Below are 12,126 nucleotides of genomic sequence, written 5' to 3' on the forward strand. Positions count from 1 at the left end.
TGGCACCAAGAGCCCGATTAATCTTGGAACTTAATGAAATACTCAGAGGTGTTTTGAGGACTGGACGTAGGTCAAGTGGTTGAGATCGAACCAGTATAAATTCTGTGTCTACTCTCTACAGTGAAATCGCTCTAACTTACGCTCTATGTTTCTGTTTAGCTTACTCTTTTTAATTCATAAAATTTTTATAACTCACTCAATTCACCCCCTTCTTGGGTGAGACTGCCAGTAACAATCTGAACATAGCTCAAATGATACTTGATGAGATATGTGCTATGAAGGTGTTGATAATCGATTATCTGACCCCTATATCTTTACCAAGATTTTGTGAGTTTTTCTAACAGTTAATCAAATACTAGATTATTGATCAATTGATTGATAATTTGCTGCAATCTTCTATATTAAACAATGTTATTAATGATCGATCAATTGATCGATAATTTGCTGCAATCTTCTATATTAAACAATGTTATTAATGATCGATCAATTGATCGATCAGCTCATAAAGTTTGATTTATCTAACACATTATCGATCAAGTTCAATGCTAAGTAACTAAAATGCAGATAGCAATTATTTGACAACTGATCAATTAACCATTTGATTAATCAGTGATCCATCAACTTAATAAATCAGAATACTTAAATTGTTATCATCAAAACCTTAAATCTAACATCAAACTCATATCCAAATCTTTGTAAAACTATAAAAATTAAGGTTATGGCATAACTTATACGAGCAAAAACAACAAAAACAAAATATTTTTTTTTACATGAAACAGAAACAAAATATAGTGTTATGAAATAAGTAAGCAAAGAAAGAAGAGTAGGAAAGCGACAGAGACAAGAAAGTGAGAGAAGTATATTGTATTTATTCATTTGTACACTTAAATGATAGATTGTGGATAGTAAATCCCATGAATATCAGTAGAGGTAAGTTATAAGATTAAAGATATGATAGAGGAGCAATAGAGTAGTGAAAGAGGAATTCATAGTGAAAGTAATAGGAGTTACTTGATGAAGTTGAAGAGGAAAAAGAAATGGACATCTACATTTATAATATTGATAACATATAGGGATTTAAACCAAAACTTACCAAAACTATAAAAACTAAAATAGGAGTGGTTTTTTTACGAAAAAGAAAGGAGTGGTCTTGTATTAAAAAAAAAAAAAGGACTTGTCCACAAATTTAATTCATACTTTTAGGATGAGAGTACTAATTATTTTATACCCGTATAGGTAGATTACCGTGTCTTCACATGGACTTGATTAATGTCCCAAGGAGATAGACAGCAAAAATGAATAATTTAAGCAAGAAAGAATAAAAAGTCTCTCTTTTGGATCAGGAGTGTTATTGACTTTGACTATTCAATTTCGGCCAGAATTGCTTTGATTTGACCCAATAATAAGAATATGTTGAATTCCAATTTCATTATTAATTAATTAATATTACTATTAAATATCAATAATTAAAAATGGGCGGGTCTGTCGCTGCCTCTTTTAGCGTTGATGCCGAAGCCAGAGAGAATGCGGTTTTGAAGAAAGGAATGGTTTCATTCGGAGGTTCCCAACTTGGTCCATTTTGTTCGTTGACGGAATTTTCATTAGAGACGGAAATCACCAAGTGAGGATTTTGATTCCTTCTGTCTCGATGAGGAACTCTCTGAAGAAATTGCGAGGACTCGGACTTCACAAGCATCATCATCTTCACCATGATTCCAAGGGCCGTAGGGACTTTCAATCTTTGGCTCAGTTGGACGAGCTCGCTCAGGCTACCCAGGCTCGTTTTCGTGCTTTTCTTTTCCTTTCTATTTTTGATATGATTCCCCTTTTGTTCGATATGTTCATCACGTATTCCCAATTTCACCATCATATGGCCTTCTCTGGAATTTAGCGCCAACCCCAGCTCACTATTAATGTTCTCTGCCCCTAGGACTCTCTATATTTCAGGTGCTGCCAGAAATCAGTACAATTTGTTTCAAATTCATCTCAGAGATGACGAAAAATCAGTTTTAGGGTAGGAACCAAAGAATGAGGTCGGTGTAATATTGTTGTAATTGTGTGTGTTTTGAAACGAAAACTTGAGAAAGCGTGCAATTGAGTCACCAACCTGACCGATCACCAAATTTTACCTGGGCTTCTTGAAATTATGCGGCATGTTACCCCTTCAATTTATTGATTAGGCAATATTGATCAAATAAGACAGCAGTTCTGTTTCTTCATTCTTTCAGGACATGCAAGACATGAGAGACTGCTATGATAGCTTGCTTTCCGCGGCGGCAGCTACAGCCAACAGTGCTTATGGTAAATAAATTATTGGGTGCTAAAGATGCATATTACTAATTCAAGAAACACAGGGATTTGCTTTGAAAAAATATGCACATCAGACTCCATGCTTCAATTCTGTGTCAATGGTATCTTTGGTATACTATTGTCTCTTTTCCAAACAATTTCACATGATTTCCTCTTTTTGCAGAATTCTCAGAGTCCCTGCGGGAAATGGGTTCTTGTCTTCTCCAGAAAACTGCATTGAATGATGATGAAGAAAGTGGTACAGTCATTGATACTTGTCTAAGATTGCATCATGGTTTCTTTATCAAAGAATAACACCCCCCCCCCCAACCAAAAAAAGAAAAAAAAGGCGATTTAGGAGATAGGTATTGTCTTGCTGGGCAAAAAGAAGAAAAATTTTATTTTGGTATCTTTGTCTTATTTAGTTCTTTGGCTTTAACTCTGGTTTTATAAATTGCTATCTAGACAGATGCTACTTTTTGACCGATATGTGAATCACGGCTATGGCAAATATTAAAAGCAAGGATGTCTGGTCCATTATTTGATTTTTTGCGTAGTCCTTGAAAATATAGAACACAAATCATCTTAGTTTGAACTCTAACTGTAGTTGGTATTTCATCTCTAAATATCTTTGTTTTAAAAAAGAAAATTAAGAGAAGCAAAATATTGCCACTTAAGCTTCCTAGGGTGGCTGATACTTATCTAAATATTGCTGTTTTGTGTGAATACTGTAAAATTGATGTGCCAACATGTGAGATTTATTTTTCAAACGTGTAGAAAATGTAGTTGTTTTTTGTTTTGCAAATTATTCAGAGTGGTAGATTCTCCAATGATGCAGTATAAATATTTATGCAGGTAGAGTTCTGCTCATGCTGGGGAAATTGCAATTTAAGCTGCAGAAGCTTGTTGATAACTATGTGAGTCTTGGGTTGCATATGTAAAATGGAAAAAGTAGGTTTTTTTTTTTTTTTTTTTATCTGTTTTAAAATGTTTTGCTATGGTTATTTCAGCGTGGTCATATAATCAAGACAATCACAACTCCGTCAGAGTCTCTAATGAATGAACTTCAAACTGTAGAGGTTTGTTCTTATGAACTTCTTTACATTAATGGCATGCATAAACTTTTAGCAGGTAAATATGTTAAATGCATATATCTAACCATCCTTGACAGGTTTCTGTGGTTTCTCATCTCTTTGATTTCTTTTATCCGTTATTTGACCCTTTTTATTATTCTCGCTCAGTTAAATGTAATGCTTAGTGTTAAGGTTTTGAAACAGTTTTACTTATTAGTGGGAGACAAATAAAGTTCCATAAAATTAGAAGTTTGACCAGAGGGTTGCACATCCTAATCAGACAAGAAACTATCTTTGAGCTTCTTATATATCAATATAGAAACTGGAAGCTCACTTTTGTAAAGGGGTATTAACAGATATATATTTAATCTTCTATAAACTAAAATATGTCTTTCATAATATTTCATTAAACTTAAGCCCCTCCGGATGTTATGTGGACTTCTGAATCCCGATGTTGCACATCTGGGGTGTTTCCTGAAGAAGGAGGTAGTCCAGGGCAACCCTCAATTGTCATCTTTCTGCCTTAGTATATTAGTTTACTCATCAGTTTGCTCTATGGGGTTAATGGGTTCATGCAAAACAATTGTGGTAGCGCCTTGGTAAAATTGACAAAAGTAAAATGCTTCTAACATCTTCTGATTGCATGTTGGAAAAGTGCTAGTATTTTCTGTATATGAAATCTGGCGGAGTATAAAATCACATAAGGTCTTTCTTGCTAATAAAATTTTCAAATGGAGATTTTTCATTGATTTTTCTAAAAACAAGAAATAGCATGTTGTTGTTGTTATTCATTATGGTTTTTGGCCCATTTGAGATGCGTGTATTAACATGTCAATGCTGTTTGAATTTGCAACTTTGTTATTGCCATGATCAAAAAATATATTTACTTTAATGCTCAAATTTTCATTCACGAAGTTCGGTGATGTGATAATTGTGGCTGCATTAACCGTGTGTTGCATTGTTGATTATGAATTCTATCTGTGGGACTTAATTTAGTCAATAACATTTCTCCTCTTGTTGAAACAGGAGATGAAGCGACAATGTGATGAAAAAAGGTATGAAATGATATATTGAATTTAGGCGTGTCCTTGAATCTGATGTATGTCTAATCATTTTGGGTAAATGATCAGCAGAGATGTCTATGAGCATATGATTACAAGATACAAAGAAAGAGGCAAGTCTAGAGCTGGGAAGGCAGAAGGTTTTACCTTGCATCAGTTGCAAACTGCTCATGATGAATATGATGAGGAGGCAACATTATTTGTTTTTCGGTTGAAATCTTTGAAACAAGGACAATCACGGAGTCTTCTCACACAGGCGGCACGTCACCATGCTGCTCAGGTTTTGCATTCTTATCCTTTCTTCTTGTGAACTGAGAATTGTACATGTCATATTGATTTTCTGTGTTCTATTTTATGCCCAAAAACAGTTGCATTTCTTTAAGAAAGCACTTCAGTCTCTTGAAACAGTGGAGCCACATGTAAAATCAGTAACTGAACAGCAGCACATTGATTACCCCTTTAGTGGTCTTGAAGATGATGATGGAGACGACGGTGATGATGGAGAATATGATGATGAAAGTTATGATGAGAATGATGATGGGGAGTTGAGCTTGGATTATGGGCAAAATGGGCAAGACCAAGATGTTTCTACACTACAAAACTCAAAGGAGGTAACCAACAAATTGCAGTATTCTTAACTCTTCCTTCTCCGTCTAAGATTTTCAGTGAAGGACATCTAATGAAGATCAAGTAACTAGCTCAAAAGAAACTTGTTGATATGATTAGGCTGGAGATTTATAACACACTAGGGGTTAAGATGTTATCATATGCTAAAGAGAACATACATAAAATGAAAGCTGTGGACAGAAAAGTTGCAGTTTTATATATAGGAATTTTGCATCCTAAATTTGTTTGAAAATGGCCTATTACATTATGTGCATGGTTAAATACTTTGCGGGATTGCTGGATGGGAAATTTGAGAAAGCACCTCTAAGGAAAACCTTAGGATATTCAATTTTCTGGTCAGTGCACCAGAATGCTATTATTATCATTTTAAAGAGCTTTCTTTTTGGGAAAGATTGTGGACTTCACCATATATATTTTAGATGTACGTTGAATCTCAACTTCAAATCTATAAATTTGTTTTGCTTAATTTAATCACGTTTAGCAAGTTGCTTCATATAGTTCTCTTTAGTTCTTTCTGATAAAACTTGATTTCCTCAAGGTACAAAATAGCAATTTTTATGGTAAAAGAGAAAAGAAAAAGTTACTTACATGACTGGAAATATTTCATGAGTTGATATCATATACATATCATGAGCCGAAAGGTTTTTAAAGCCTTTGGAAACATGATGTATCTAGTCTCCTATTAACACACACACACGCGCGCATATTTATGAGTATGCACATTGAATGTATGTACTTCTTTGCAGGAAAAGTTAGACATGCTTAGCAGGAATTCAGTTTCCTTTAGGTTTAGGACAGAGAGCCAATCTGCCCCACTTTTCATTGACAAACCTGACTTCACTGAAAAACTAAGACAGATGCGACCGTCTTTATCAAGGAAGTTCAGTTCATATGTGCTACCTACACCAGTTAACGCTAAGAGTTCTGTCTCTTCTGGATCAAGTAATCTATCACCTTCTGGAATGCATATAAATTTAAATGAGCCTACAAAGAATTTGTGGCATTCATCCCCGCTGGAACAAAAGAAATATGGAGAAAATTTAGGGGATGAGAAATTTCCTGGTTCTACTATTACAAATGCACAATCTGTGCTCAAGGAAAGTAACAGCAATATAGCCTCCACAAGAATGCCACCTTCTTTCGTTGATGGCCTTTTATCCTCAACTCATGATCCTTTTCATGTTCACTCTAAGAAGATTAAAAGACAAGCCTTTTCTGGTCCATTGGCTGGTAAACCATGGCCCACTAAGCGTGCTTCTGTAGAATCTGTTCGATTGTTTTCTGGACCTCTTTTGCAGACTCCAACAGCACAGGCTTCATCATCGTCTCCAAAAATATCTCCTAGTGCTTCTCCTACTTTTACTTCTTCACCTAAAATAAGCGAGCTTCATGAGCTTCCAAGGCCCCCCGCTGGTTTTTCATCCAATTCCTCAAGACTCGTAGGTTTGGTGGGTCATTCAGGTCCACTTGTGTCCAGAGGTCCAAAGCTTTCTGCTGCAAATAAATTGGTTACATCAAATAAAAATGCTGCATCTCCTTTGCCAACACCTCCTCAGGCCATGGCTCGTAGCTTTTCCATACCTTCTAGTGGTGCAAGGGCTGAAGCATTACGTGATCCGAGGCCACTGGAATCCCCTAATAGGTCATCTGTGTCGGAGGATCTGGCATCTCCTCCGCCAGTAGCGTTAACAACAAGCAGTCAACTGTCTTCTGAGGGTTCTGACACTGTTGCTCAGGCTGTCTAGATTGGAGGTAATTTTTAACCTTGGATTTTTTTTTTGAGGTCTCTATCTTTTTGTTTTCCTAGAATATTTTAGAAATATAAATTATGAAATCTAGACAATGTGGAAGGAATATATATATATATATATATATAAAACTGCTGCAGCTGTTGGAAGTTGATTTTGTGTGGAATAAAACAGAGATAAGGGCTAATACCTAGTCCTCGAATTTCATTATTTCACGTGTCTGATTGTGGTAGGGGACTTGGGAAAAAAGAAAAAAATAAAGAAAAGTGGTGGGATAAATTATTGATCTGTTTCAACGCAAATTGCTCTAACCGTGCATGTGTTGATAGCAAAACTTATAATAGGACTTCGTATGGCTGTGTCGTTTGCAATTTTTGGTAATACAAGTGGAAACACAGTTGATATGCATTTCACATACTTCATTTGATTATTCACATTTTAGTTAAGAGTGTGTTTGGCTGAAAAAGCCCTCTGGGCACCAAAACGTGCTTTGCAGATCGACTTGTTTTGTTTGGCATGGACCTTCCTCCTGAACCACATTTGTCCTCCAAACCCTGCCCCCACCAAAGTAAAAAGGGGGGACTGCTTATGCGTTTGATGAACTTTATTGATGGCAAAAATCCACTTTTTAGATAAAAAATTTCCCAATGTGAATCGTGGACATTGGAGCTCGCTCACGTCTTCAGATTACAAATCATTTTTATTGAAAATTACGTTCACAAAACTCCAGAACACGCACTAATTGCAGCATCCTCTTTTTTCTTTTCAGCAGTAGAATTTGTAATTCAGGAATGACATGATGGTTAATAGACACCAGAAAATGTCAGAGAGATTATTGGTAATAGAAATTGTGCTTGCCACTGTATATAAGCCATCATGTGACTATTGTATGTTCATCCAACGTTAGGATGCTTCATGATCGCTCTGGGTTCATACATTTACTAGTTGCTATACTTTTCGAGTTTGAAATATGGATTTTGTCTTTACTTTCTATTTCTTGGGATTGTCTGTTTGAATTATTAATTAATATAATATTACTCATTAAAACAGGCAATGACTTGTGCAGATTAATTCCACTCGCGTACGAAGATAGCCCTGTTTAAGACCAGGCAAATAAAGCTTAGGGTCAAGTTTTGTTCCTCGGTAGTTTTGTGCAATTGGAAATCTGTAAATATTCATGTACGTCGTCATTTTTGCTCGGCCTCCCTTTCACTGGTGGAAATAAATGCCCATGGGTAGCATGCTTGCATTGTTGAATTGTGTATTATTTCCTTAATCCAATATTCAATCAAAATTAATCTCTAGTGGCTTTCAGTCTGCAATTTCATTGTAACCTTTTTATCTGGTTATTCTAGGAAAAAATCAATTCAGATGTGACAGAGATCTTGATTAAGGTGAACTATGTTGCCTAGCTTTTTTTTTTTTTAATGTAAAGTGGATGGTACAATTTTTTTTTGGCGTCTCAACTCAGAAATATTGGTACTGCCAAAATCAAAGTAAAGCATTGCTATACAGCCGAAGCAGGCAAACAGTACAAACTACTACTTTTACACGCAAGAAGAAACAAACAAGTATCTCCAGTTAGGCTTTGGTTTCCCATTTCCATTGCTACTTTTTTCCTTTCCTTTTTCGTTCTTGGGAGCGTCGTCCTGTAAGCAAGGCTTGCCATTATCCAATTTGGTTTTCAGGATTTAGTTGAATAATTTTTTTTTTAAAAATTAGGTTAAGATATATCCATCATTTAAAACTATTTTCTTATATGTATCCAATATCTTGAAATATTTTATGATGTATCTAGTATTTCAAAATATTTTTGAGATGTATCTAACATCCTGAAGTTTTTGTTTTTTGTTTTTTTTGTTTTGGTATTAAATGTACCAAAAAATATTTTTAGGTGCTAGATGCACCTAAAAAAATATTTCAGAATACTAGATATATTAAAAGTACTTGACCGTACTGAACACATTTGAAAAAATATTTCAAGGTGGCAGGATACTAGATGTATTTAAAAAAATATTTCAGTGTATTAGATGTCTTCAAAAAAAAATAATGTAAGATGTTGGATCCATCTTGACCTTTTAAAAAAAGACGGAACTGAAGTTTCTTTTAGCATAGAAACTACAGCGCCTGAATTGGACTTTGCAAAGATTTTCATTCATGTAAAACTGCTTATTTGTCTTGAATGTAGATGTGGTCTTTATATTTCGATGTCCTAAACATGGTTAGATGAGCGATTTCTTTTGTCATATTAAGAAAGTTTGAATCACTAATTTTTGTTTATATTTGACACTTCCTCTATTTTTTTTTATAAGATACAAATAACTGAATTATGTAAATTTAAAAGGTTGAAAGGTTTAAGGCAATAATTATGTAAAAATATCATATATTTTTTCAAACGATACTTATTTATGGAGAAAGTAAACATTAACACGAATCAATAATTGATAAAGGCAAAAATAAAAAATAATATCAAATATTTCAGATATGTTATTAGTACCATGTCTGCCATCTACTACATGCCTTTTTTAGTATTAGGTGGTTGATGCTGTAGGAGAAATCTATATAATTTAATGTGTCTATATCAATGCCATCTAGCGTTAATGTTACTACCTGGTTCTTAATATAAAAATTATATTATAAATATGTGTTGATTTTTTTAAATTATTTTTTAATTATGTGCGTTAAAATTATTTTTTGATTAGGATTTTTTTACAAACAATACGGATATTTTAGAAAACATATTATAAATTCAAGAGGCATAATGAATTAGAACTAAATCTAATCTCCAATTAGTTTTCATACCATGCACTACAGGTAGTATTTAATATTTTGACGAAGAACAAATTGACGAGGCATGCAAGCTGTGCCCCTATAAGAAAGAATAATAGATGATTGAGAAGCTATGTGAGGATTAAACATTCCAACACTAAGATGGAATCTTTTTCAAGTCAACATGCAAAGGCACTTGCATGTTCGTATAGGGATTGATCGAAGCAAGTGACTACTTATGTTAATATTAATATTATATAGAAAAAGGATATAAGGGAATGAGGCATTTCCTTTACACTAAAAACAGGAAAAAAAAAAAAAAGGGTGTGGTTATATTATATTATGTTATCAGTTAATCCATTAATTGCAGCTTCCTCCAATGTCATATCTGACGAATCCCATCAATTCTGGTCCTTCCAGTCTCGGGTTGTTGTTGAAACTGCATTTTCATGCAACTTTTATTAACACATAAAATTATAAACTGATCTCTACAAAATAAATATTAATATTAACTCGGCTGATTATTTAAAAGGCATTAAATCTATTATATTCAAATAACATAATCATAAATTTTAGTCTAAATTACATAATAGAACTCCTCTTAACTTTAAGATATGTACAAATAATTAACTTTCTTGACATTTAACATTCAATAATAAACTTCTTTGACAGGCAACCCCACAACTATCAATTACATGTGCAAATAATTACATAATCCTCACAAACTTTGTTTGTATGTCAACCTCTGAATTATATACAAATAATCTTCAAAACTTCAAGCCGTGCGTGGACAAGCAATCAACAAAACCAATCGTAAGAAATTTACATGCACATACATAAAAGTTTAAGGAACTTTATAAATTTCCGTAGAGTTTGGACTCACCTTTCTTCGGAGAACTTGGAAAAAGAGCCAGAAGTTGGGAAGGTGCCACACAAATCATTGTTTGAGAGGTCTCTGCAGAACGGAGAGAATAAGAAATCAGTGAGGAACTGTGATTACTGAAAAACTGAGAGCTGAATGAGAAGAGAAACTCACAAGATCTTAAGGCTTGCCAGTTTGGTAAGCTCTCTTGGTATTCTTCCGCTCAGCTTGTTGCTGTTCAGTCGCCTACGTAATAGTAATAGTAAAAACCAAAAAGAAAAGATTTTCAACTGATTACTAGTTGGATGTGGTCAAAATAAAGCATGATTAAGTTGGTACAGCAACCCAACACATACAAGAATCTGAGATTGGAGAGCTTGGAGAGACTCGGAGGGATTTTCCCAGTTAGGTTATTGCAATAAAGATCCAAGCTTACAAGACTCTTGAGCCCTCCAAGTTCCTTTGGTATGGGACCCTCCAAGTTATTCATGTACAATTCTCTGCAACAATCAAAAACAAAAAAACACAAACACACACATAATCATCATCATCTTCATCATCATTAGACCAAAAAAAAAGTTCCGTGATTCTGGTTAATACTTACAGATACCGAAGGCGTTCCAACTTCCCAAGCTCTGCAACCAAGTGGCCAGACAATTTTGCATGCCCCAAGTCTCTGCATTAAATCACACCCCACCACAACACAAAATTAAAAAATCTATTCACCCATTTATATTATTCTTTCCTTCTTCAAAGTGGGGAAGAGAGGGAGAGATTTTAAAACTTACAGGCGTGTAACTCGCTTGTCATCATCACAGGTAACATGAAACCAGGTACAGGGATCCACCAGATTGGGATCCCAACTCTCTAGAACGTTGTTTGGATCGTGTACAGCTCTTCTGAAGGCGTACAGAGCATCCCCTGTTTTGTTCTCGACAACATAACACTTTTAACAACAAAAAGCCAGGGGGGAGGGGGGGAAGGGGGGAGAGAGAGAGATCGTTTACCTTCCATATTCGCGTTTGCAGGAGCAAAGGGGTGTGGGAGGAGAAGGAGAATGGTAAGAACATAAACGAGGAGAGACCAAAACTCCATTAGAGAGACTCAAACTCAAGATGCGCCTTACAGTTAGTTTGTGTTGATAATTGTCCTCTCACAAGATTGTGCCTTCCAAGATTCGGTATTATTGCTAAATTTATAGAGCCCATAAATGTAGGGTGGAGAGTGCGAACTTGTTCTTTAGCTCTTCTTTCTTTTGGTGTATTTTTGTTTCCACTAAAATATTTTAATCTTCTCTCTAAACGTTATTGTCTTTCTTATTTTCCTTTCCCCTTTAAATAATTCGTTACTTTCAACACCCCCTTTAACCAGACTAATGGTTTGATTTAAAATAAATAAATAGGCAATCAATCCTCTCCCCCCCCCCGGGGGGGCGGACATTTGTATTGTGCAGCACTTCAATCTTTAATTGTAGCCTTTTATATTTCAGGGAAGGTCCCCAAAATCCCAAATGAGTCCCTCGTACTGAAATAGAATTTTGAAATGTTTGTATTTTTACAATATTATTTTTCACATAAAAAAGCCACCTCAGCACCCCTCACTGCCATTGGCTAGTTGATGAAACTCCAGTGCCAGCATTTTCCTAGTGGCTGCCAGCAAAGTTGGCTATCTTAAGAAAGTGGTGTCATTTAGCCTAA

General features: G+C 34.9%; 2 protein-coding genes across 7 annotated transcripts; one reads left to right on the forward strand and one right to left on the reverse strand.

Annotated features, from left to right (window-relative positions):
* Window positions 1–1,491: 1,491 nt before the first annotated feature.
* Window positions 1,492–8,248, forward strand: LOC114758447 (uncharacterized protein At2g33490). Of its 5 annotated transcripts, none has more exons than XM_028947491.1 (10): window positions 1,492–1,777; window positions 2,229–2,301; window positions 2,474–2,548; window positions 3,145–3,206; window positions 3,300–3,368; window positions 4,389–4,417; window positions 4,493–4,703; window positions 4,792–5,034; window positions 5,797–6,802; window positions 7,849–8,248. In XM_028947491.1, the coding sequence occupies exons 1-9, from the start codon at window positions 1,649–1,651 to the stop codon at window positions 6,793–6,795; spliced, it is 1,890 nt and encodes a 629-aa protein (XP_028803324.1). In that variant the 5' UTR covers window positions 1,492–1,648; the 3' UTR covers window positions 6,796–6,802; window positions 7,849–8,248. The 5 variants fall into 5 exon arrangements, with proteins under 5 accessions (XP_028803324.1, XP_028803316.1, XP_028803341.1 ...); XM_028947483.1 differs by having other exon boundaries at window positions 7,865–8,248; XM_028947508.1 differs by lacking the exon at window positions 7,849–8,248 and adding an exon at window positions 7,571–7,833.
* A 1,439-nt stretch (window positions 8,249–9,687) lies between these two features.
* LOC114758500 (leucine-rich repeat protein 1) lies at window positions 9,688–11,591 on the reverse strand. 2 transcript variants are annotated; one of them, XM_028947553.1, is made up of 7 exons: window positions 11,437–11,591; window positions 11,218–11,350; window positions 11,034–11,105; window positions 10,786–10,929; window positions 10,604–10,675; window positions 10,451–10,522; window positions 9,688–10,006 (listed from the first exon to the last, which is right to left on the reverse strand). In XM_028947553.1, exons 1-7 carry the CDS (start codon window positions 11,522–11,524, stop codon window positions 9,928–9,930), a joined length of 660 nt encoding a protein of 219 aa, XP_028803386.1. In that variant the 5' UTR covers window positions 11,525–11,591; the 3' UTR covers window positions 9,688–9,927. The 2 variants fall into 2 exon arrangements, with proteins under 2 accessions (XP_028803386.1, XP_028803392.1); XM_028947559.1 differs by lacking the exon at window positions 9,688–10,006 and adding an exon at window positions 10,023–10,340.
* Between the last annotated feature and the right edge of the window lie 535 nt (window positions 11,592–12,126).

Source organism: Neltuma alba, unplaced genomic scaffold (genome assembly GCF_004799145.2).
Source record: "Neltuma alba isolate B1F8T4 unplaced genomic scaffold, ASM479914v2 tig00001525_pilon, whole genome shotgun sequence".
Classification (NCBI taxonomy): Eukaryota; Viridiplantae; Streptophyta; class Magnoliopsida; order Fabales; family Fabaceae; genus Neltuma; species Neltuma alba.

Coding starts and splice junctions, on each gene's coding strand:
- LOC114758500 (XM_028947553.1), bottom strand. CDS start 11,524: ATGGAGTTTTGGTCTCTCCTCGTTTATGTTCTTACCATTCTCCTTCTC. Junction 10,523..10,603: donor CTGGCAAGCCTTAAGATCTT/GTGAGTTTCTCT, acceptor TCCGTTCTGCAG/AGACCTCTCAAACAATGATT. Junction 10,007..10,450: donor TCCAAGTTCTCCGAAGAAAG/GTGAGTCCAAAC, acceptor ATGAAAATGCAG/TTTCAACAACAACCCGAGAC.
- LOC114758447 (XM_028947491.1), top strand. CDS start 1,649: ATGAGGAACTCTCTGAAGAAATTGCGAGGACTCGGACTTCACAAGCAT. Junction 1,778..2,228: donor AGCTCGCTCAGGCTACCCAG/GCTCGTTTTCGT, acceptor TCATTCTTTCAG/GACATGCAAGACATGAGAGA. Junction 3,207..3,299: donor AGAAGCTTGTTGATAACTAT/GTGAGTCTTGGG, acceptor TGGTTATTTCAG/CGTGGTCATATAATCAAGAC.